Source organism: Trematomus bernacchii, unplaced genomic scaffold, assembly GCF_902827165.1.
Source record: "Trematomus bernacchii unplaced genomic scaffold, fTreBer1.1, whole genome shotgun sequence".
Lineage (NCBI taxonomy): Eukaryota > Metazoa > Chordata > Actinopteri > Perciformes > Nototheniidae > Trematomus > Trematomus bernacchii.
In genome coordinates, this window is record NW_022987547.1 from 3,748,196 (window position 1) to 3,774,369 (window position 26,174).

General features: G+C 46.3%; 2 protein-coding genes across 5 annotated transcripts in view; both read right to left on the minus strand.

Moving 5' to 3' along the window:
* On the minus strand, nucleotides 1-3,200 carry LOC117476294 (heat shock cognate 71 kDa protein-like). Its single transcript, XM_034122700.1, has 8 exons — nucleotides 2,991-3,200; nucleotides 2,687-2,892; nucleotides 2,261-2,413; nucleotides 1,631-2,186; nucleotides 1,299-1,501; nucleotides 990-1,188; nucleotides 636-868; nucleotides 1-454 (listed from the first exon to the last, which is right to left on the minus strand). Exons 1-8 carry the CDS (start codon nucleotides 3,193-3,195, stop codon nucleotides 374-376), a joined length of 1,836 nt encoding a protein of 611 aa, XP_033978591.1. The 5' UTR covers nucleotides 3,196-3,200; the 3' UTR covers nucleotides 1-373.
* Nucleotides 3,192-26,174, minus strand: part of LOC117476295 (heat shock cognate 71 kDa protein-like) — a 27,870-nt gene continuing 4,887 nt past the window's right edge. For 2 of the 4 annotated variants that reach the window (XM_034122702.1, XM_034122703.1), the window contains 2 exons: nucleotides 3,571-3,769; nucleotides 3,192-3,448 (listed from right to left, as the gene is read on the minus strand). In XM_034122702.1, coding sequence (XP_033978593.1) covers nucleotides 3,198-3,448; nucleotides 3,571-3,748 — 429 coding nt within the window. In that variant the 5' untranslated portion in view covers nucleotides 3,749-3,769 and the 3' untranslated portion in view covers nucleotides 3,192-3,197. Of the gene's footprint in view, nucleotides 3,449-3,570; nucleotides 3,985-6,674; nucleotides 6,874-26,174 lie in introns of those variants that run through there. The other 2 variants (XM_034122704.1, XM_034122701.1) reach the window with 2 other exon arrangements.

Genomic DNA, 26,174 nt, shown 5'->3' on the forward strand with positions numbered 1-26,174 from the left:
GTGATCTTTATTGATTAAATGCTTAAACACCACTGATAAAAAGGCATGTATTTGTCTACCTCGTGTAAATCATAATTTGAGAGAGAAATAATTAAGACAACAAACAGACTTTAATTATTTCTTATGTGACTGAGTATTTTCATTGATTCATAATGTTAATCAAAACAATCCCATGATCTTCAGTTTATTAGATGTGTATTTCTGTCTATATAGCTTTAATGGCAATAAGCGTTTGTTGGGATCTGAGATGAAGACACTGTCTGCCTTGTTTTTAGTCGACCTCCTCGATGGTAGGGCCAGAGGAGGAGCCGCCTCCAGCTCCACCAGGGAAACCTCCAGGCATTCCTCCTGGCATCCCACCTGGCATCCCATCCTAGTATAGCTTGGAGATGATGGGGTTGCACACCTTTTCTAGTTCCTTCTGCTGATGATCGTACTCATCCTTCTCTGCCGTCTATGTAACAGAGGGAACAAAACATTTGTTGTCAGATATTACTTTTTAGATTTGTACATGGTTGTCTGCATGAACATTATCTGGAAGGGAAGTGATTGCTTCACAAAGTGCACGAACCACTGCTTTCACAATGCCAGCCAAAGAGGAACTTGTGAATCATGGTTCAGTCAACAGTATATACCTGATTTCTGTCGACCCAGGCAATGACTTCGTTGCACTTTTCTACGATGGTCTTTTTGTCCTCAGGGCTGATCTTGTCTTGGAGCTTCTCGTCCTCCACGGTGCTCTTCATGTTGAAGGCCAGAGACTCGAGTGAGTTCTTGGCTGTGACCTTTTCTCTCTGTATCTCGTCCTCAGCCTTGAACTGCTCAGCCTCCTGCACCATCTGCTCAATGTCCTCCTTGCTCAACCGCCCTATGGAGGAATACATTACAAAGCTATTTACCTTGCATGGAATCGTTTTTTATTCACCATGTTCAAGCGCAGTATTATTTCAGCTTTTGTGCTTTATCAGTGTTTAATATGGTTACCATACCTTTGTCATTGGTGATGGTGATCTTGTTCTCTTTTGCAGTGCTTTTGTCCACCGCAGACACATTTAGAATGCCATTGAGATCAATGTCAAAGGTAACTTCAATCTGAGGGACTTCTCTGGGAGAAGGTGGAATACCATTCAGCTCAAACTTGCCCAATATGTTATTGTCCTTGGCCATGGCTCTCTCACCTTCACAAACCTGAAACATTTAGATTCTGTCAGTGAACACTTTCAAGAGTAATGTAATAAACTGGGACAATGGATGGGGAACTGGTATTTGTTTAGACCATAACTGCAATGTCTCTCTACCTGAATAAGTACACCAGGCTGATTGTCTGAATTAGTGGTAAAGGTCTGGGCTTGCTTGGTGGGGACAGTGGTGTTCCTTTTGATAAGGACAGTCATTACTCCTCCAACGGTCTCAATTCCCAGGGACAGGGGTGTGACATCCAGCAGGAGCAGGTCCAGTCCATTCTCAGACTCATCACCAGCCATAATGGCTGCTTGCACAGCTGTTTCCAAATGACAACAGGAACAAATTAATATAAACCATGTAATCATGTTTGAACAACACATGTTATACTAAAATAGAAATATGACTGGACAATGTTTATAAATGTAAATGCTGTAGAGATACCCACATGCACCATAAGCCACAGCCTCATCCGGGTTGATGCTCTTATTCAGTTCACGTCCATCAAAAAGATCCTGCAGCAGCTTTTGAATCTTGGGTATACGAGTGGAGCCACCCACCAGGACAATGTCATGGATCTGTCCCTTGTCCATCTTGGCATCCCTCAGGGCCTTTTCCACGGGCTCGAGGGTTCCACGGAACAGGTCTGCGTTGAGCTCTTCAAAACATGCTCTGGTGATGGAAGTGTAGAAATCTGCTCCTTCGTAAAGGGATTCGATCTCAATGCTGGCCTGAGTGCTGCTGGACAAGGTGCGTTTGGCACGCTCGCAGGCTGTGCGCAGACGACGCACAGCTCGCTTGTTGTCGTTGATTTCTTTTTTGAACTTGCGCTTGAACTCAGCAATGAAGTGGTTAACCATGCGGTTGTCGAAGTCCTCACCACCCAAGTGAGTGTCACCGGCTGTGGACTTGACCTCAAAGATGCCATCCTCAATGATCAGGATTGACACATCAAAAGTACCACCTCCAAGGTCAAAGATAAGGACATTACGTTCACCGCCAAACTGAAATAAATGGCAAATATTATTAAAGGTATTCCATGAAAGAGATTAAGGTCCACATTTTATTATTTAGTTACCTTGTTGTCCAGGCCATAAGCAATGGCTGCAGCAGAGGGTTCATTGATGATGCGCACCACATTCAGGCCAGCAATGGTCCCAGCATCTTTGGTGGCTTGACGCTGGGAGTCATTGAAGTGAGAAGGAACTGTGATAACTGCATTATTCACAGCCTGTAAAGACAGGAGAACATTAAGTTAACAAAAAGCATATGTGTGTTTAAACTAGTGTACTTTTTACAATTCTGTCTGTGGTTTAAGACACTTAAAAATACTTTTTCTCACAATGTCTTGTGATTCAGAGGGAATTGCTTTGATTCTGAGGTTATGGGAACAAATGTTATTATTAAAAATGTTTCCTGACGGTCGAAGAATGTCACCTCTTATCTCCATACACTGGAGAATCGGTCATTTTGAGAAGAGGGTCATACACTTATTGTCATTTACCTCGCCGAGATAAGCCTCAGAGATTTCCTTCATCTTGGTGAGGACCATCGAGGAAACCACCTCGGGGAAGAAGCTCTTGATCTCCCCCTTGTATTCAACCTCCATCTTGGGCTTGGTTGCATCATTCACAACCTTGAAGGGCCAGTACTTCATATCTGACTGCACTACAGGATCGTCAAACTTACGACCGATCAGGCGCTTAGCATCTAAAGGACATTAAAGTGAAATACATCTCTGTAAGTCATATATTCATTGAGCATCAATGATTCTGAAGCTATTGCTTTGTTGGTGTTGCTGTCCTTACCAAATACAGTGTTGGTTGGGTTCATGGCCACCTGGTTCTTCGCGGCATCTCCAATCAGCCTCTCAGTGTCTGTGAAGGCCACATAGCTGGGTGTGGTCCTGTTTCCTTGGTCATTAGCAATGATCACCACTTTGCCATGCTGGAAGATGCCCACACAGGAATATGTGGTGCCCAGATCAATGCCAACTATTGGTCCTTTAGACATCTTCAATAAAAGAAAATAGATACAAGAAATGTGATGTGAAATGCGAGCCAGGCAATGTCTTCGTTGCACTTTTCTACGATGGTCTTTTTGTCCTCAGGGCTGATCTTGTCTTGGAGCTTCTCGTCCTCCACGGTGAAGGCCAGAGACTCGAGTGAGTTCTTGGCTGTGACCTTTTCTCTCTGTATCTCGTCCTTAGCCTTGAATTGCTCAGCCTCCTGCACCATCTGCTCAATGTCCTCCTTGCTCAACCGCCCTATGGAGGAATACATTACAAAGCTATTTACCTTGCATGGAATCGTTTTTTATTCACCATGTTCAAGCGCAGTATTATTTCAGCTTTTGTGCTTTATCAGTGTTTAATATGGTTACCTATACCTTTGTCATTGGTGATGGTGATCTTGTTCTCTTTTCCAGTGCTTTTGTCCACCGGAGACACATTTAGAATGCCATTGGCATCAATGTCAAAGGTGTCTTCAATCTGAGGGACTCCTCTGGGAGAAGGTGGAATACCGGTCAGCTCAAACTTGCCCAATATGTTATTGTCCTTGGTCATGGCTCTCTCACCTTCAAAAACCTGAAACATTTAGATTCTGTCAGTGAACACTTTCAAGAGTAATGTAATAAACTGGGACAATGGATGGGGAACTGGTATTTGTGAAACATGTGTTTCTATCCCTGTTACATAAGTCCAGATGCAGGCCACGTGAGGCTAGCAGGGATGTGGCACCCATTTTGTACGTAGTGGCCTAAACCATCTTCTGACACTGGAGACCCAATGACTGGACCATGTAACACTACCCTTTAATTCCCTCTCCAAACCCCTTCCCTCTCCACTCCCTGAGCCACAGTTAGGCTGGTGAAATGTGATGTACTGATCCTGGGATAGTGATCAGTGTGACTATATTCCAACAGCTGGCTCCAAATAGCTTACAGTAACTATAATTGGCATCAGTATATGGCAATGAATGAAAGGTCACTCGTGAACAGGTCATTAATCAGTGCCTAATATACAAGATTTGCCAGGTTTCCTTAAAAAATTATGTATACAACATAATACAATCAGAGAAGTACAGTCTTGAGGTGCAGTAAAGGCCCAGACACACCAGGCCGATATCGTCCGTCTTCGGTTGTCTGGCGACAAAGCGTGCCCTGTCGCCCAAAGTCAATTTGGTGTGTCCCGAACCCTCGGCCGTGACACGCCTTATTTGGCCTTTCACGGTCGACACACGGCCGATTCAACATGTTGAATCGGCCATTTGTCGGACACAAGCTATCGGGCCAAGAAACCACTCTGATCAGCTGTTCAGCTAGCAAATGAGAAGTGAAACGGAAGTGAGGGACGTAAACAAACGATTTAAGAAGGCACAGGACAGCAGCTAAACCCCAGCAGGTGATACTTAAAGACATCAAATATAGCCCTTAAATGTCCTCTCTTACCGCCCACACATAGCAGGGACATCTCTGATATCGGCGGGAGCGTCCCCGGCTGTCCTCTGCTGAGAGCTCCGTGATTTGTTTGGTCAAGTCCGGTTTTTCATCTCATCGGTTTATTTGTCAGTATAAAGTTGCAGTAGTCTCAAGTACCTCAACATTGTCCTTAAGTACAGTGTCTAAGTAAATGAGATACTGTCTACTGCTGTTCATTTACCTATTGTGAGTCGCCTCGGATAAAAGCATCACATGGAAATGTAAATTTAGCAAGAAGTGGCCATTATTACATTACATACATTACTACATTGCTGACTCAATAAACTACACACCCGCCAGAACACTGCGATCATCAGATGCAGGTCTATTAACTGAGATTTCATAGTATGTCTGCACTTTATGTGCTCATTTCATCATTCATGTATTTTTATATTCTAAAACATGTTTTCGATGGATGAGAGTGAAAATGGAACGCACACGCTATTTGTTGTTTGTTTAGATCAGTCTGTTCTTCTTCTCTGTCTTCCGGTTGTTGCCTATTTTGAATGACGAATACACACTACCGCCGCCTGCTGGTAAGGAGAGTTATTGCCACTCACGCATGCGCAGTTCGTACGTGCTCGGCTGAAGTCTTTGTGGTGTGTTCCAGTGCGACACATGGCCAAGACGCAGGAGAACTCGCCGATGCAACAGTCGATGTCGGCGAGTTCTCTGGTGACTGCCTGGTGTGTCAGGGCCTTAACTGTCACGACTGGAGGGCAAGGTACACAGGACCCAAATGCAGAATATCCAAATTCAAAATACTTTATTGCAAAACTAGCAACAAAGTAAAATAAGGCAAGGCAAAAACACAAAAATCCCTCTGAACAAAAAACTTCCAACAACATCAATAATCTCACAAAGACAGACAGAAAAACCAGAACTTAAATGCACACAAACTAATCAACTGAACAGGACACAGTGAGGGCACCAGGTGCACACAATCAGCAGTAACAGACAAGACGGGAGGGGGAACACAGAGACAGGAAACCAAAGACAGAACTAGACATGACAAAAACACAACACAGACAGATCGTGACAGGAACAACATGTTCAACACACTCTCACTCCATAAACGTCCAGGAGCGACGCTTGGTCAGGGTCCCGAGGCGTGCAGTTGGGACGCTCCTAGGCTCCTTCAGCTTCATAAACAGACGCAAATAGCTTTCAACTGATTGCAATGTATTCCCATCTGCGGCGGGATTTGACGCTCATGGAAGCACGGCATTCGTTTGTGTCGGAGGCTGTTAACCAGTTAAACCCCACGGGGGCAAAACGCAACATCTTGCAAGAAACAGCGTCTGAGGGCTTCTTAATATTTAACAAACTATGAATGTGTCATACCCACTTAATGGGAAGAAACTCAGCTATCAGACAATATTAACCGTTTTTAGCTAAACGAAACAAAAGGGTAATAACAAAGGCTCTGAATTAGCCCTGAGCGAAGAAATGCTAACGCACTTAGCACAGAACTCAAGGTAAAATACCCTTATTACTTATCGGATCTGCACAAAAAAGATATCGATTAGCAAGCTGAGATTCCACAGATTCCAGACATATAAGTATCATCAGAACTCGCGGCCAAACTACAAGAAACAACAACAAAGAAATGTGCTTTACGGAGCCAAAACGGCTAAAAACGTCTTACCTTAGCTGTTGTTCTGTTCAATGGCATTAAAACGAGAAAAACGCTGCTGAAGGTTAATCCATCATCATATTTATGGCAATAAACATAGTTTTCTATAGAGTGTAACATAGCTTTCGGTTTGGGCAAACTGCGTGCGCATCACTCTCAATCCTCATTGGTAATGTTTTTTTTTCGCTGGCTGAGAGAGGACGCTGGCGTAGACTGTTCGCCGCTTCTCCAGCTGCACCTAGTAGTGTTTTTGTTTGTTTGTCTGTTTGTCGTTCTTTTGCCGGCTCTAACTGTTGGCCTCTTACTCAGCCGTGTATCTCATATCTTCACGTTTTATGTGAACACGTCTTTACACCCAATTCCTCTGATCTCTTACCTGTATGCAGCAGCTGCTACACCAGCTCCTGTAGCTAGCTGTAGCAGTTAGCTGTAGCAGCTACTCCGGCTCCAGGCTAGGTGATCTCTGCTTTCTTGTCATCTCCCGACGGATTGCTCTGTCCTGCCTTCCCTGCGTGCCCCGACTCTGGACTACCCGTCGCCGACCTTCGATCACTCATTGCCGACTCTACCCTGTGCCATCATTACCACTGAGTGCTCGACAAACCCACGGCCGCCACTGCACAACTGGTTACTCTCAATAGTTGTATCATGCAACCTCTATGCTTAGCAGTCATCAACAAGCTTGGGCTGTTACGTAGCAGACCCCAGTACATCCATAGAGGCTCCCAGGCATAGGTTTGTTGTCGCTGGGTCGGAGCCTCTCTCCAGCTGGTCCTGCACGTGCACCGTCCCTGGCTGACGGGTGATCCAGATATGTTCTGTGGAGGGTAGCCGAGGCCCCAGCCGAAGAGATGCAGATCCACATTGCTCCTTGGTGACTTTAACATCCATGTCGACTCCAGTACATGCCCCTTCGCCTCTGAATTTCTCTCACTTCTCGACTGCTTCAACATCACACAGCACGTCCAAGGTCCCACCCACACCAAAGGTCACACGCTGGACCTAGTGTGCTCTATAGGCACCCCTCCCTCCCATCTCCAGTGCCTGGACCTAGCTGTTGCCGACCACCTTGCCATACTCTTTACTGTTCCTGTCCCTCTGCTCACTCAGCGTGCCAAACGCACCATCACATTCAGGAACACCAAAACACTGAGTGCACCAGCCCTGACCAGCACGATAGCAGCCCACCTAGCCTCCATTCCCCTTACCACCACAGTGGATGGCCTGGTTGCTTGCTACAACTCAGCTCTATCCCTCAGCCTTGACTCTCTAGCCCCCCTCAAAACCCGGACTGTCTCCTTCACCCGTTCGGCCCCTTGGTTCACCACTGAACTCCGCGCCCTGAAGGCTTCTGGTCGTCGGCTAGAGAGACTCAAAACAAGAACTGGCCTCACCGTCCACCGCAAAGCATACCAGGACCATGTAAAGGCCTACAAAGAAGCCCTCTCCCTGGCTAGGTCTTCGTACTACTCCACTCTCATTGGCATCCAACAATCCCAACCGAGAATGCTGTTCTCAACCATAAACCGGCTTCTCCGCCCCCTGGACCCACCCCATCCTCCAGGTGCTCTCGATCTCTGCTCGAAGTTTCTGGATTTCTTCCAGGCCAAAGTTGATTCCATCCATCAGCATCTTCTGGTGCCTGGCCCCCCCCTACTCCAATCACACCCCAGCTGCAAGGTATTAATCGTCCACCTAGGTGTTGCCTCTCCACCTTCTCCCCGGTGGATGTCATCCAAATTGCCAAGCTGGTCACTAAAGCCAAGACAAGACCTGCTCTCTCGACCCCATGTCCACAGCCTTGGTCAAGGCAGCTCTATCCACCATCTGCCCCATCATTGTTGACATTGTGAACTTGTCCCTGTCTTCTGGCACAGTCCCACCCTGCCTCAAAACTGCCTCAGTCTCTCCAATCCTGAAGAAGCCTGGCTTGGACCCGGAGGACCTCAACAACCACCGGCCGATCTCAAACCTCCCATTCCTGAGCAAGATCTTGGGAAGAGCAGTTACCGCACAACTGCAACACCACATGACATTTCATGAGCTCTACGAACCCCTCCAGTCTGGCTTCAGACCCCATCACAGTACTGAGACTGCCCTCATTAAAATCACTAATGACCTCCTCATCGCATCTGATTCTGGCCTCATCAGTATTCTCATCCTCCTGGACCTCTCCGCTGCCTTTGACACAATATCCCATAGCATCCTCCTCAGCCGCCTGTCAGACTACCTTGGCCTCAGTCACACAGCTCTTGCCTGGTTCGAGTCCTACCTCTCTAACAGGACTCACTTAGTTTCCAACAGTGACTGCAGCTCCCCTCTGGCCCCAGTTAACCAAGGTGTACCTCAAGGCTCTGTGCTTGGACCCCTCCTATTCACCATCTACATGCTCCCACTTGGTCAAATCATCCGCCAACATGGTCTCAGCTTCCACTCGTATGCCGATGACACACAGCTCTGTTTCTGCACCAAACCGTCCACACAGCTCCCACCTCTTTCCCTTGTCAAAGTCAACACGGCACATGGAGTAGTCGCATTTATAAATTCACAGGCATTTACATTTTCTCCAATCAGGAAAATTAAGATTCAGAGTAGTCTGTTGAAACCACACATAACGTACCAAGTAGGGTTAACAAACATGTCTACAGGATTGAGTACAAATGAACACACACCCCATGACTGTGAATTTGTCTCCCAAAAAGATCTCAAGATAAGATTTGATTTAGAGATAGAGGCTTTGGACAAGCCAGATCTCACTTTATATAGTGATGGCTGTTGTTACAAGGGAGACGACGGAAATGTGGCCTCCTATGCAGTAGTCCAGCAGGAGGGAGACACGATACAGGTCATAGAAGCAGAAATCATCTCCCAGCCTGCTTCGGCCCAACTGGCAGAAGTTGTGGCACTCACCAAAGCTTTGGAGCATGCAGAGAGACAAAGAGTCAATATCTATACAGATTCAGCATATGCCTATGGAGCAGTGCATATAGACGGACCACAGTGGATCAGAAGAAGGTTCCTAACATCTGCTAAAACACCAGTAAAACATGCTGAAGCGCTAAAACTCCTGCTAACATCTGTACTGTTGCCATCACAAGTAGCAGTGATGAAATGCAAAGGACATCAAACATTGGACAATGCAATATCCAGAGGAAATGATGCAGCAGACAAAGCAGCAAAGCAGGCAGGAGAGTACAGCAAGCAAATGATATGTACGAAGGCCAATACTCAAGAAGAGTTAACCACCGAACACATCATAGACATGCAGAAATATGCTGGAGTGTATGAACAGAATCAATGGAGTCAGAAAGGAGCAAAAGAAGTAGATGGCCTATGGAGAGCCCACGATGGCCGTTTAGTCGCACCTGCAAAGTTATGCCACCTGCTAATAGAACAATCACATGGTCCCACTCATGTAGGCAAAGCAAGAACAACAAAAGACATTGAACAACAGTGGTGGCATCCTTACATGAAAGACATGGTTGAAAACTTTGTAAACGACTGTGACACTTGCAATGCATTTAATGTAAGAAAGCCATACAAATGCCCAATGGGAAGATATCCAGTCCCAGAAGCCCCATTCAAAGACATTTGTATTGATTACACAGACATGGGAGCAGAGAATGTAGTTAGAGGGTTTAGGTATATGTTGGTAATGATTGATCGTTATACCAGATGGATTGAAGCCATTCCCAGTAAGAAAGAAGATGCAAAGACAGTCATTAAGTGGCTTAAAACAGAACTTATACCCCGCTATGGAGTGCCAAAGATAATAAGGTCAGACAATGGCTCACATTTCACAAGCAAACATTTGGAGGAAGTAGAGTTATATTTTGGTATAATTCATAAGTTTGGGTCAGCATACCACCCACAGTCTCAGGGTATTGTAGAAAGAGCAAACCGAACATTAAAAGGGAAAATTGCAAAGGTCACTTTTGGTACAAAAATCAAATGGGTTGATGCTTTGCCTTTGGCACTCATGTCAATGAGATCATCTCAGGGTGCTAAAACACATCTTTCGCCCCATGAGTTGTTGACTGGTAGGCCAATGCCTGGTCCTCCTAGAGAAGGAGGGAGTGGCCCAGCCTTAGATATCAGACAAATTGAAGTTGATGAATATGTCAGGGCTCTGAGTAACATTATCCAAGTTTTGTCTACACAGGTTCAAAGAACTGCAGAGAAACCAGACGAAGCACCAGAAGAGACTCCTCTACAGCCAGGTGATTGGGTGAGGTTGAAAGTTCACAAAAGAAAGTGGGCTGAACCCAGGTGGACTGGACCGTGGGAAGTTGTTGAAAGAACTTCACACTCCGGATAAAAGGTAAAAAAGGAGCAAATTGGCACCACCTGACACATTGTCGCCCTGCACTGGCACCTTCCAGAAAGCTCTCGGAAGTTAGGACTGATTTGGCAGAGCTGGAACAAAACGATAAATAAAAATCAGATCAAGAGACATTCAGATAGAAACAGCTCAAAAGACCAATTGTCTTTAGATTATAGATTGATCACTAAAGCAGAATAACTATTTCTGTTTTTCATCTGAAACCTATTTTTGTTGTGCACAAAAAAAAGTAGTCCAGGATTTTGTTTTTTATTTCTGTGTCTGTTATTTTTGAACTCATCATTATAGAACTCTGTAACTGATATAACCATGGATAAAATTGATGAAATGCCATTGAAAAAGTCAAAGCAATTAAGGGGCCCCCTAGGGATAAGAATTGTGATATCATTGTTAGTTGTATTCATTACCATTGGCATCTTTCTGATTGGGTGGGGAGTACAGCATCGTGAAAAACCCGAATCAATTTCTGAACTCGTAGAAAGTGCCAATAACACTAACAAAACTCAAGCTGTGATCCAGAAACTTCCATTTATCCCCAGAGCCAAAAGATCCGCTGAGCCGCAAAGGGAGATGTTAGAAATACTCATTCCAAGAGGTGAAGCAGTTACGGTCAGTCTTGATGTGTGTGATGTGGTTGTTTGTGGAGATTTGTATGACAAAACAGGCCATGACGTTTATGGGTGCATCCATGCTTGGGGACGGCCAGATGATAATTCATGGTGTCCCAGTTCAGAGAAGGTATATTGGAGTGCTAGGGCTGAAGGAAATAACAATCCCCCTGGTTTGGCGTTTAGGTCTCAGCTATCCTTTTCCAAAGGTCGCCATAGTGGAGATATGAGCAAACATAATCCAATAATAATTGCTTTTAAAAGTGAACTCACTCCCGTCTTTAAGAAAAAGGGAGATGTCACTGCATTTCACTTAATGATAGGGATAGAAGTTCCTGGAAAAGACCCAATGGGATCTATTTTAGTGAAAATTATTGAACCCCCAGCTGATGTAATCCCTGATCTCGCCCCACCCTACACTGCATCCTTTCTCCAGCCAAAACCAGAAGTACCCCCTGCTAAATCCGAGAACAATCCACTGGTCACCTATCTGAGTACGACTTCTATACAGAAAGTCATAGCAGTAGAAACGGGATACGAGGACACAAATTCCTGGTTAGACTGGGTTGTGTATTCTGTTAAGCAGAGCAATATGGCGGACTGTCTGGCCTGTGCGGCTGCTCGACCAAGTTTGGGAACAGTACCATTTCCATTTAACGCCCACAATAACCCACGAGGACAGATCTGTATGTACAAACTCTATGGACAAAAATCCCCAGCAGATTGTGTTGACATTTCTCAAAATGGTAAACAATAATGACATTCCACCTGCCTTCACGTCTTACGAGGGACTTTATGATTGCATCACAAGGAACTACCTAAAAGGTACTGAAGTAGGAACTCTTAAGTGGTGCAATTCTACAAAGGTTGTAATGAACCAGGAGTTTCTCCCAGGCATAGCTATCCCCATTACCCAGTTTCCCAGAGCAGATGTGTGGTGGTATTGCAGCACTAAAACCTTGTACCCAGTTTTACCACAGGATTGGACGGGGACCTGTGCTATGGTACAGCTAGTGATGCCTTTTTATGCAGTACCAATGACGGCCGAGCAAATGATAAGAATGGCACTCCAACCCAAAGCAACCAGGGCCAAAAGGTCAGCCCCTAGAGGGAGTTTTGATTCCACTGTGTACATGGACAGCATAGGGGTGCCCAGGGGAGTACCAGACGAGTTTAAAGCTAGAAACCAGATCTTCGCAGGATTGGAATCCATTTTCCTTTGGCCCACCGTAAATAAGAATGTTGACTGGATTAACTATATCTACTACAATCAGCAGAGGTTCATAAATCACTCTTTAGACGCGCTTAGGGGACTACATGAACAACTGGACAAGACCAGCATCATGTCTTTACAGAACAGAATGGCTCTAGACATGATTCTGGCAGAAAAAGGGGGTGTGTGCGAAATCTTCGGAACATTATGTTGTACTTTCATCGCAAATAATACATCACCTGACGGATCAGTAACAAAGGCACTGAAGAGACTCGCTGTTTTGAGTAAGGAGATGGCAGACAATAGTGGGATAGGGCAAAACCCCTTAGGAGATTTCTTTGATGGTCTGCTGGGAAAATACAAGAATCTCGTACTGAGTGGACTGATGTCTATCTCAGGTGTGGTCGTGATATTGGCACTGTGTTGTTGTTGTTGCTCAACATGCATCCGCACTTTTGCAAACCGACTGGTTAATGGGGCCCTCAACCAGGAATACACTAGGGGTCAATATCTCATGAGGGGACCGTTTCAAATACTAGCAGAACAAGACAACCCACCCCCATACACAGATATAGATGAAAATGATGAGTTTGTTTGAATGATGTTAAATGATAGGGATGTTCAGAGATGAGATTGTTCAATGAATGTCCAGCTGAGCTGATACTTTAAATGATGAAATCATGTGAAAAAGTGAACCAGCTGCAATACTAAAATGGAGTGAATCCATTTCAATTTACTTTACACTATTCCAAGATAGTTTACTTTTTATTTACTTTATACCATTCCTACACCAAGTTTTGTGTTTTTTCTTTTTCTTTACACTATTCTAAAATAGTTTATTTTTTTATGTTTTATACTGTTATTAGTGATGCGATTTTTAAATTGTATGTTTATTATGCTTTGTATAACAAGTGCCTTAACAACTGAATGTGGTATGGGAACGGTTTCTGTGAAAGGAGGGAGTAAGAAATGTTCTAATACCACAAGTTGCTGCTATTTTAAAAAGTGATATTGAATGATTAAAACTAGAAGTTATGCACAAGGGAAAACTTTTATGTTTGAAGACCAGCCAAAGTATTTTTTGTATTTGTTGTATTTTTTGTATTTTTGATGATGGTTATTTAAACCATTCCATTCTGATTGTATGTTTTTGATATGAGTTATGTACTATGCAAAGTTCAGATGAAGAACTCATTAATTTTAGTATTGTGTTCACACCTTAAAAGGTGTGAAAGGAGGGATTGTTAGAAATTAAAATCAATGTTTAATAGCATAATTTAGACTAAAACATATCGTCAGTTTAAAAGCTGTTTTATTGTGGAAAAATCCGGAAGTTCTCAGGAAATCTCAATGCCAAGCTTTTATTCTGAAAATCCTTCATATCCGGACAGTATGTAGAATGTAGCTAACAATGTGTTTTCTGAATGTAAAGTGAAAATGACATGGAGTGTTGCACACCAAAACCTACGGACTTTAACACTACATCTATAGACGTCGAGATATTATTACTGCTGAATATTAAATGAAGGTACAGTTGATCGTAGAGTGTTTTCACATACGAGAGTAGCTATGACGTCAGAGGGAGTTATCGTAAATGAGAACTGTGCCGTAGAGGTGTTTCTAGAACTTCTAAACTAACTATTACAGCTGTTTATAAGGTATTAAATAGAAAGTCATGACAGAGATAAGGAGGAGAAAAGGCTTAAGGAAGTAGGCAGGGAATACAGAATGTTGAAATCCTCTGTTTCACGCGATATCGAACCAATGCAGAGGAGGAGGGCGGTCCCACTATCTGCACAGCGGGAGAGAACAAGAAAAGTATAAAGGAAATCGGAAAGTACAACCCGGCCTCTTTTCTACGCTGCAGCTCCCTGGGAACATCACCGGCTTTGTCTCTTCCTTACCTTATGCTTGTTCTTTAACCACGTTACTTAATTAAAGTACCAATTTGAACCTTTTCAGAGACTCCATTAGTCTCATTATTTTAAGTTTCTTTCCTGGGAGCGAGAAGATCACGATTTATCAACAGCTTTCAGTTTTGGCGGCAGTTCCTGTTTGTCTAGAAGTCTTGTCATCAGGGCAGAGTTAACTACGGCAGATATGTCATATTTAATGCAGCCGAAACGTGCCGTTATGTGATGACTTTCAAAAAGAAAAGCAAGCACAATCGGAATAATGTATTATTTAATTGTTTTATACAGTCTATGGTTGCTACAGAGGATTGTGGGTAATGTAATGTCTTCGGCCATCCAAAACTCATAGAAAACGAGTTGTTTCTCAGAATTGAAGGGGAACACGTGACAAAAGCATTGTACACACACTAAAACCTATCAATGTCGTTTAATTAACAAGGATAATCTGGTGTTTTTGAGTTGATGAGTAGTGGAGATATCACTGTCAAATAAATCGACAGTAAGGGGAATACTTACTTCCGGGTGTACAATTCTCCGTTATCCAATGGGAATGGACGCTCACATTGCCTTTAACAGCCTCCGACACAAACGAATGCCGTGCTTCCCTAAGCGTCAAATACCGACGCCGATGGGAATACATTGCAATCAGTTGAAAGCTCTTTGCGTCCGTTTATGAAGCTGAAGGAGCCTCGGCGCGTCACAACTGGACGCCACGGGATCCTGACCAAGCGTCGCTCCTGGACGCTTAGGGAGTGAGAGTGTGTTGGTAATGGGCAGAGGTGGGACCAAGTCATTGTTTTGCAAGTCCGAGTCAAGTCTCAAGTCTTTGCGCTCAAGTCCGAGTCAAGTCTCAAGTCTTTGCACTCAAGTCCGAGTCAAGTCTCAAGTCAGGATGGTAAAGTTCAAGTCAAGTCCAAGTCCTAAACTTTGACAAAACGAGTCTTAAACAAGTCCTTATGTGCTTTTCAACAAATGTAATGACATCGATCAACAGAATAATACTTAATAATCAAACTGCTCTTTATTAGTCACATTAATAATTTAATAATCCATTTTCTCTCTGCTGGTAAAGTAACGTGTTTTTCTTCTATTGTAAGAGGGATCAGTAAGGTAAGGCTACCGTGACGGTTTGATTCAGAAGGAGTTTAATGTATAAGATCCCTGATGTTGAGGTGACCAGAATGTTTATTTCCACTGTGGACAACATGTTATAAGGGACCCACTTCTATCTTTATGCAAGGGATAATGTGCAGCGAGCCAGTCTCTATGGGGAAAAGAACACCTGAATCTAGATCCCTCTGCAGGTGGTACTTTAACTGTATTTTGATGCTAATACTTTTGTACTTTTACTTGTAACATTTTGAATGCAGGATCTTTTATTGTAACCGAGTATTCCTACACTCTGGTACTGTTACTCAAGTACAAGATCTGAACTTCTCCCACCTCTGTCACAGTTCTGCTCCATCATTCACCAGTAGTTTTCCATTCACCTGTCTCACCTGTTAACCACACCCACGTTTTTGCTCACTCTCTTTCTCTTCTGCACCCATTAGCTTTACTGCCAGTATTTAAACCCTCACCAGACACACACCCATTGCCAGATCGTACTTTGTCTTCATGCTAGTCTTTCACGCGTTTGTCACCAGATTGCCCACCCGGTTCCGACCCTGCCTGTCCCTGACCTGCCTGCTCTGCCTGTTCCCTGATCCTGCCTGTCCCTGGACTATCCTGCCTTGCCTGCTGTCTGACCCTGCCTGTACCTACGTTGACCGCCTCGCCTGCTCCCTGACCCTCTGCCCGGCCCTGACTCACCTTCTGCCCGCTGTCCTCTGGTTCGTCGGCCTGCACATCATCCGGCTGATACTGTTCTGCTGGTATTCCTCTGCTCTGGTAGTATTACCAATAAAGTACATTACCAATACTCCTTGGTTTCTCGAGTGCTGCATTTGGGTCCTTCATAAGATCGTGACAGAACGATCTGGCCAGAACATGGACCCAGCGCACTCCTCTTCACCTAAAGACCGTTTCGAGAGAGTTGAGGACGCTCTCCAGAGGCAGGAAGCCTCGATAGCCTCCCTGGCCACCGAGGCTCATCATGCTAACTCTACACACGACCAGACTCTAACCTATTTAGCTGCGCAGCTACAGCAGCTAACGGCTACTGTGCAGCAGCTAGCGGCGGCAGTAGGGGCTGCTCCAGCGCCTCTTCCCATGCCGCCGGCACCCGCTTCTGCATTCTCTCCGATGGGATTTACCCCAGAGCCTCGGGTGGGAACTCCGGAGCGTTACGCCGGGGAACCGGAGGGCTGCAGCCCGTTTCTTACTAACTGTTCTATCCTGTTCGCGCTGCAGCCACACACTTTCGCTTCTGAAGCAGCTCGTGTGGCGTTCACGGTCAATCATCTGACTGGGAAAGCCCGACTGTGGGGCACAGCTGAATGGGAGCGGCAGACACCCGCCTGCTCTTCTTTCCCCGCTTTTTCCGCGGAGCTGCGCAAGGTGTTTGGACCCGTGTCTGTGGGTCCAGACGCTGCAGGAGGATTACTGAGCCTGAGCCAGGGTAATGGATCTGTGGTGGATTATGCTATTGGGTTTCGCACCAAGGGCCGCCTCAGCAACTGGAATTCTGAAGCCCAGTGTGACGCCTATCTGCGTGGCTTGGCGGCTTACATTAAAGATGAGCTGGTGTCTTTTGATCTGCCCAACTCACTGGATGGGCTGATTGAGCTGACTTCCCGCATGGATCGGCGCATCCAGACACGGAGACGGGAGCGACGATCGGAGGGAGTTCAACATGCATGGGCGCCCCGACATCCGGGTTCGACTGGGACTCCTCCCCTCACTCCAGAGCCGCAACCAGGGGGTGATGAGCCCATGCAGGTGGGTCGCACCAGCCTCACCTTGGAGGAACGTGAACATCGCAGACGAGGTAACCTATGTCTCTACTGCGGCCGGGCCGGCCATTTTGTTTCTCGCTGCCCGGTAAAAGGCAAGGCTCAGCAGTAATGGGGAACATACTGGTGAGCCAAACCCCTGGATTTGTTCCCGCTCAGAGACCATTGAGCCACGCCAGGTTGCTATTACCGGATAGCTCTCAGGCTCTTGCAGTTTTTATTGACTCTGGTTCGGACGCGAGTATTATGGACGAAGAGCTTATGCTGCAGTTGGGAATAGACCGGGTTCCCTTATCTCGCCCAGTTCCAGCCAGCGCCTTAGACGGTCACCTGCTGGGGACAGTGACTCATCAGACTGTACCTGTTCACATGCTCCTGTCCGGGAACCATCACGAAACTATTCAGTTTCATGTTCTCCGGTCTCCACATATCCCGCTTATCCTGGGTTACCCATGGCTCCGCCGCCACAACCCTAACATTGACTGGGAGACGGGAGCCATTTTGGGGTGGAGCCCCTCTTGTCATCAGATCTGTCTGAAACAGGCTGCCGCGCCTCAGCGTTCGGTGAACCCCAGCCAAGTTCCGGATGTTACAGGGGTTCCACCGGAATATCTGGACTTTAAGGAAGTATTCAGCAAGACGAGGGCTACTTCCCTACCACCACACCGGCCTTACGACTGTGCCATCGACCTACATCCCGGTACCAGCCCTCCCAGGGGTCGATTGTACTCCCTGTCTGCTCCGGAAAGAGTTTCCATGGAGACGTACATCAATAACTCTCTGGCGGCTGGGATTATTCGCCCTTCCTCATCACCCGCTGGAGCGGGGTTCTTCTTTGTGGAGAAGAAGGACAAGACCCTAAGGCCCTGTATCGACTTTCGGGGTCTTAATGACATTACTGTAAAAAATCGATACCCACTGCCTCTTATCTCCTCTGCATTCGAGTTGCTGCAGGGAGCAACCATATTCACCAAGCTGGACTTGCGTAACGCGTACCACTTGGTACGTATTCGCGAGGGGGATGAGTGGAAGACCGCCTTCAACACTGCCTCGGGGCACTACGAGTATCTGGTGATGCCTTTTGGACTTACCAACGCCCCTGCAGTATTCCAGGCGTTGGTAAATGACGTGCTCCGTGACATGTTGGACCGACACGTATTTATTTACTTGGATGACATCCTGATATTTTCCAAGACTCTGAAGGAACACGTGCACCACGTCCAGGCGGTTCTCAAGAGGTTGCTGGAGAACTCACTGTTTGTTAAAACGGAGAAGTGTGAGTTTCACACATCCTCTGTCTCTTTTCTGGGATACATCGTGGGACAGGGGAGCATTGAGATGGATCCCTCCAAGGTCGATGCAGTCACTTCCTGGCCGGTTCCAGACTCCCGGAAGCGGCTACAACAGTTCCTCGGGTTCGCCAACTTCTACCGGAGGTTCATTCGTGGATACAGCACCTTGGCCGTTCCACTCACAGCCCTGACCTCCTCTAAGGTTATGTTCCAGTGGTCCTCCTCGGCTGAGGAGGCGTTCCAGAACCTTAAGGCCAGGTTTACCTCCGCCCCCATCCTCCGAGTACCCGATCCTGAAAGACAATTTGTTTTGGAGGTGGATGCTTCTGATATGGGGGTGGGGGCCATCCTGTCTCAGCGAGCAACAGACAGCCAAAAACTCCATCCCTGTGCTTTCTTTTCGAGGCGTTTGACACCAGCGGAAAGAAACTATGATGTTGGAAACCGGGAGCTGCTAGCAGTGAAGTTGGCTCTGGAGGAGTGGCGCCACTGGCTCGAGGGGACCAGTCAACCTTTCCTGGTGTGGACCGACCACAAGAATTTGGAATACATCCGGTCGGCCCGCAGACTGAATTCCCGACAGGCTAGATGGGCCCTATTTTTCACTCGGTTCAATTTCTCCCTCTCCTACCGCCCTGGTTCTCGGAACATTAAGGCTGACGCTCTGTCTCGTCAGTTTGGGGAGGGAGGTAACATTCCCAGAGGCTCAGACACCATCCTTCCGACTCCTCAGCTCGTCGCCGCCCTTACCTGGGAAGTGGAGGAGAGGGTCAAGGCCGCCCTGGATGACCAGCCGGGACCCAGTGCCTGTCCTCCGAACCGCCTGTTCGTTCCGCAGATGTTGAGGTCTGATGTTATCCAGTGGGCCCACAACTCCAGACTCACCTGCCATCCTGGTATCCAACGTACCCGGGAGGTAGTCCAGCAAAGGTTCTGGTGGGCAACACTTAAGGAGGACACCAGGGAATTTGTTAATGCCTGCCCTGTGTGCAATCAACACAAGTCTTCTCACCAAGCTCCTGCTGGTCTCCTACAACCTCTGCCTATCCCTCATCGCCCCTGGTCCCACATTTCTCTGGACTTTGTTACTGGTCTGCCACCGTCCAACGGGCACACTGCCATTTTGACGGTGGTAGACCGGTTCAGTAAGATGGCTCATTTTGTGCCGATACCCAAGCTCCCCTCAGCTAAAGAGACGGCGGAGCTGGTCCTGCTCCATGTGTTCCGGCTCCATGGGCTACCTACCGATGTGGTTTCCGATCGTGGTCCCCAATTTACCTCGGTGTTCTGGAGGGAATTCTGCACGCTCATTGGGGCCACGGTCAGTCTGTCTTCCGGTTTCCATCCTCAGTCCAACGGTCAGACCGAAAGGAAGAACCAGGAGATGGAGACGGCTTTACGTTGTATAGTCTCCAAGCACCCAGCGGCCTGGGCTAAACAACTGCTCTGGGTCGAGTACGCCCACAACACTTTGATCAGTTCGGCCACCAAGCTGTCCCCATTTCAGTGTGCATACGGGTTCCAACCCCCTCTGTTTCCGGCCCTGGAGAGGGAGGTTACCTGTCCGTCCGTTCAGGCTTTCATTCGTCGCTGTCGCCAGACCTGGAATCAAGCCCGGATAACTCTTGTTCGTTCGGCCAACCGGTACGCCTCCTCTGCCAACCGCCGACGTTCCAAGGCACCCGTCTACCAGGTGGGCCAAAAGGTATGGCTGTCCACCCAGGATATTCCTTTACGGGTGGAGTCGAAAAAGCTTGCACCGAGGTTCATTGGACCATTTGAGATTATAAGGATAATCAATCCCGCAGCAGTAAGGCTAAGACTGCCTCGGACTCTGCGGGTCCATCCCACCTTTCATGTTTCCAGGATCAAACCTGTCCGAGAGAGTGCACTGGTTCCTGCGGTCCCTCCTCCACCACCCCCCCGGATGATTGACGGCGGACCTACGTACACTTTCCATCGACTGCTTCGTTCCCGTCGCAGAGGGAGAGGAGTCCAGTACCTGGTAGACTGGGAGGGTTACGGCCCTGAGGAGAGGTCTTGGGTTCCAGCTCGTCATGTGTTGGACCCCCGGCTCATCAGAGAGTTCCATCAGCGCAATCCCGAGCAACCTTCTAAGGCCATCACATCGACGGGCAGAGACACTAGGAGAGTCTCTCCACATACTGTCAGCTCTTCCGAGGAGGACAGTGAGGGGCCTGCTTCTGATGAGGACGCCGATTCCCACAGGGGGCAGGAGAAGGAGGCCGAAAGAACTTTTTCAGATGAGTACTAACCCCACCTCCCACCCTCCTCTGTAGATTAGTGTTTAGGGACGTCAGGAGCCGTCCATTAAGGGGGGGGTTCTGTCACAGTTCTGCTCCATCATTCACCAGTAGTTTTCCATTCACCTGTCTCACCTGTTAACCACACCCACGTTTTTGCTCACTCTCTTTCTCTTCTGCACCCATTAGCTTTACTGCCAGTATTTAAACCCTCACCAGACACACACCCATTGCCAGATCGTACTTTGTCTTCATGCTAGTCTTTCACGCGTTTGTCACCAGATTGCCCACCCGGTTCCGACCCTGCCTGTCCCTGACCTGCCTGCTCTGCCTGTTCCCTGATCCTGCCTGTCCCTGGACTATCCTGCCTTGCCTGCTGTCTGACCCTGCCTGTACCTACGTTGACCGCCTCGCCTGCTCCCTGACCCTCTGCCCGGCCCTGACTCACCTTCTGCCCGCTGTCCTCTGGTTCGTCGGCCTGCACATCATCCGGCTGATACTGTTCTGCTGGTATTCCTCTGCTCTGGTAGTATTACCAATAAAGTACATTACCAATACTCCTTGGTTTCTCGAGTGCTGCATTTGGGTCCTTCATAAGATCGTGACAACCTCTGGCAATAAATCCTGAGTGGTTACCAAAAAAAAAACCCTGCTCTGAAGGTTATTTTCATTTTACAAATCCTGCACTCAGCTTTGCTTTCTCCAATATCATTGAAATGCAGCCAGATACTGCTCCTTTTTTTGGTTTTCGCAAATTTCTTGACTTTTTCCGACGCGCTTGCATTTAAATCCGGCTCCCCGTCTCCCCGTCGCTCTGTGTATCTGGCCTGTACCACTACACCTGCTGTCTTTGGAGCGTCTGCCCCCCACCCTTCTTTCACATAATGGTATGATCCTAGTGTGTCCTCGCATATGATTGGCCACATGGTGGCTCAGCAAAATAAAGTCCCGCCCCTGCCTGCATGGATTCTCAGCAAGAGTTGCAGCGGCTGAAGATTCTGCTCTCCCCGACGGGAGTCTGCTTTTCAAGCGGCATCTCGCGATCGGTGTGTTGGAGACCCCTGAATTAAATTATCAAGTCACCTCAAGTCAGAAGGCTCAAGTCCAAGTCAAGTCCCGAGTCATTGGTGTCCAAGTCGAGTCGCAAGTGTTTTGTGATTTTGTCAAGTCGAGTCCAAAGTCATCAAATTGGTAACTCGAGTCTGACTCGAGTCCAAGTCATGTGACTCAAGTCCACACCTCTGGTAATGGGGGAGTTGTGCCAAGTGTGAATCTTTTGAATATTGGCCGCCCAATAGTATGCCAGAAGGTTAGGTAGAGCAAGGCCACCATCTTCTTTAGTCCTTTGTAGGACAGAATATTTTACCCTTGGGGTCTTTCCTGCCCAAATAAAAGATTAAATAGTCTTGTCTAAGTCCTTAAAAAAAGATTTGGGGAGGAATAATGGTAAACATTGAAAAAGGAATGAGAATCTGGGAAGCACATTCATTTTGATTGAATTGATTCTACCTACAATCGACAGAGGGAGAGAGTTCCAGCGCTGTAGGTCAGATTTAACCTCCTTCACCAACTTCAAAACTTTATGCTTATGAAGTGAGGGGAGACTATGCGAAATATTAATGCCCAGGTACCGGAAACTAGAGGAGGCCAAATGAAAAGGCAGCCTCTGGGCCGGAATCTGTTTTGCCGCAAGATTAAGAGGGAAGCATTCGCTCTTACTGATGTTCAACTTGTATCCTGAAAAGGAACCAAACGTTTGTAAAACGTCAAGAATCCCATTAATACTGGCCGTAGGGTTCGAGACATAGAGCAGCAAATCATCCGCGTACAGCGAAACCCTGTGTTCAACCCCATTCCTATAGATACCTTTAAAAGCTGGTGAGTTTCTAAGAATTATGGAAAGTGGCTCGATTGCAATAGCAAACAGTAAAGGCGACAGGGGACAGCCTTGGCGGCAACCGCGTTGTAAAGGGAAACATTTGGATTGAGTGCAGTTGGTAGTCACACTAGCTGTAGGAGCACTATACAACAATTGAATCCATGAAATATATCTTTGACCAAAACCAAACTTGTCAAGAGCTGAAAATAAATAACCCCACTCCACTCGGTCAAAAGCCTTCTCCGCATCCATAGAGATGACTATTTCAGCCTCTTGTGTGCTAGACTTAGACATTATAATATTAAGGAGACGACGAATATTTGAGGACAACTGTCTACCCCTTATGAAGCCAGTTTGATCACCCGAAATAATGTTTGGTAAACAGGGGTCCAGACGGCTAGCCAGTGTCTTAGCCAATAGCTTTATGTCAGAGTTGAGCAAACTAATAGGTCTCCAGCTGTTACATTCTGCTGGATCTTTGTTTTTCTTTGGAATGAGTGAAATTGATGCTTGAGTTACGGATGGAGGAAGGGAACCACGCTCTAAGGAGTCATTGAACATATCCAATAGCAAGGGAGCCAGTTGATCAGAGAATTTCTTTAAAAAGTCAGCTGGGAAGCCGTCCGGGCCCAGTGCCTTGCCATTCTGTATTAATTTGAGACTGTCTGTAACCTCCTTTAAACCGAGTGGAGCATCTAGATTCCTTTTACTTGTTTCGTTGATCATAGGGAAGTCCAAATTATCCAAAAATTGTTTCATTGAGATGTTGTCAGGTGGAGCCTCTGATTGGTAAAGATTAGAATAGTACGAAGCGAAAACATTATTTATCTCCTTTGGGTCTGTAACTATTGTATGGGGGGGATTTGCGAATTTGTGTAATAAAACGTGAGGCAGATTGATGCTTTAGTTGTAACGCTAGCAGTCGGCTGGCCCTGTCCCCATATTCATAATTGGTACTCTTTGTGCGCCTTAAAACAAACTCTGCTTTGTTTGTGGAAATAAGATCAAATTCAGTTTGGAGCTTGAGTCTCTCCGTCTGAAGAGCGGGACTAGGAGAAGAGGGGTTCTGTCTGTCAATTTGTAGAATTGCTTCCATCAGCTCAAGTTGTCTCTGTATTCGCTGCTTATGTTCCCTGGCACTGTAAGAGATAATTTCACCGTGAATTACTGCTTTACAGGTTTCCCACAGGAGGGAAGGAGAAGTCGAGTCAGATTTGTTATTTAGGATAAAGAGCCTAATTTTCTCAGAAATAAATTCGCAGAATTTCTTAGAAGATAATAACCCTGTATTCAATCTCCACTTTGAGCGCTGTCCACTTTTAGGAAGCAATTCCAAGTCTAATAAAAGGGGGGCATGGTCTGATATGACTATTGCTGAGTATTCACATAATTTCACTGAAGGAAGGAGTATTTTGTCTAAAAAAAAATAATCAATGCGAGAATATGTTTGATGAACATGGGAATAGAATGAAAACTCTTTTGCTGTTGGGTGGCTGAATCGCCACGTATCCACACAAACGATTTGGTCTACAAGTGTCATAAGAGCTCTAGCCGTACTAGATGGGGTTAGGTTTTTTGGCTTGGATAAATCAAGGGCAGGATTAACAACCAAGTTAAGATCTCCCCCCAAAATAAGGTGGTGTGAATCCAGGCATGGGATTAATGAGAATAAGGACGTCATACAATTAGGACAACTCCAATTAGGGGCATAGACGCAAACCATAATAACAGGAGTTTGGAGCAATACACCCACGACTATAATGTAACGCCCATTTGTATCAGAAATACACTTTTCTAAAGAGAACTGTAGTCGTTTGTGTAGTAAAATTGCTGTACCTCTGGAACGGCTATTGAAGCTGGAGTGGAACACTTGTCCGACCCAGGGTTTCCGCAGTCTGGTGTGGTCACAGACACGCAGGTGGGTCTCTTGCAGAAAAGCAATGTCCGTCGTCAAATCCTTAAGATGTGAGAATCAGAGGTGTGGACTCGAGTCACATGACTTGGACTCGAGTCAGACTCGAGTCACCAATTTGATGACTTTGGACTCGACTTGACAAAATCACAAAACACTTGCGACTCGACTTGGACTTGAACACCAATGACTCGGGACTTGACTTGGACTTGAGCCTTCTGACTTGAGGTGACTTGATAATTTAATTCAGGGGTCTCCAACACGCCGATCGCGAGATGCCGCTAGAAGAGCAGACTCCCGTCGGGGAGAGCAGAATCTTCAGCCGCTGCAACTCTTGCTCAAAGAAAATCAGTAATATCTTTAAAAACGACAAGTCCTTTTATATTAGCTGTGCACCGTTATGGTGTATAACGTATTTTTTTTCGGATTTCACATCAACAGTAAGTCCGGTTAACTAAAATGTCCGTGCGGAACAATACCCCCAACCCATAGATCCGTGGGTGAATAATGTCAATCACCATTAACGGACGTGACGTTGTGCGATTGCGTTGCCTGGCAACGCAATCGCACAACGTCACGTCCGTTAATTCCACATCCACACTAGTCTATGATCCACACACATGGATTAACTTCGATTTAATACATTAATGTAGCCTTTGTTTCTAATAAAAGAGGTGTCGACCAGCTAGGACAACAAGAAAATCAAGTGTGACGATTAAAAAATAAATTAAAAACATATCATTTTGACAATAAAAACCGACCAATAGGCGCGGTAGACCATTTGCTTGGCACTTCCGGGTATTTCTCCACTGGTTGGGCCATGTTAACAATACCGTGTAACTGTCACGTTTGAAGGGACGAAACCGTGACATATTCACGTCTCCCAGCATGGTAGATCGTCACATGTTCACGTCTTGCCGTGATACCGGGTTGGTTTTCTGACACTTGGTGAGTTCCCTGGAACACCGGGGACACATATTCATGTATAAAAGACGTACAAAAGTGCATTTTGCATGATAGGTCCCCTTTAACGTCTATGTCCGTGTAGCTTCAGCTCGGTTATAGAAATAAAAATAACTTAAGTGAAAAACAAGATTCAGAGGGTGTAAGTGGACAGAGTCCTGATCAGTGGCGGCCGTGACTTTTATACCTAGGCCCTCTGACCCCCCTTCCCTAGAAATAAAAGAAGAGTTATTACGTCTCCGCGTATACTTCAGCGGAATATCAAAACAGCGGCCCAGGGTGCAAAACGCATCAATGACAGCGACCCTCTACCACACAAAACAACACCATTTATATAAACACCTATCATGACAGGGCACCCACAGCCAAGTAACAATTAAAAATGAATTAAGTCGGCACGTCGGCCAACATTGAAAATGACTTAGGCCTACCTTTGATGATCAATTCACTTAAACACAAAGTCCATCCTCCTGTCCTTTTGGATGAAGCACTTGATGGCGGGTCATGCAGCTGATCCTTTGCCACTCCAGTTTATCATTGTAACTCAATCTTGAAAATGACTCGGTTAATAATTTCGCAACGATGTCATCACTATC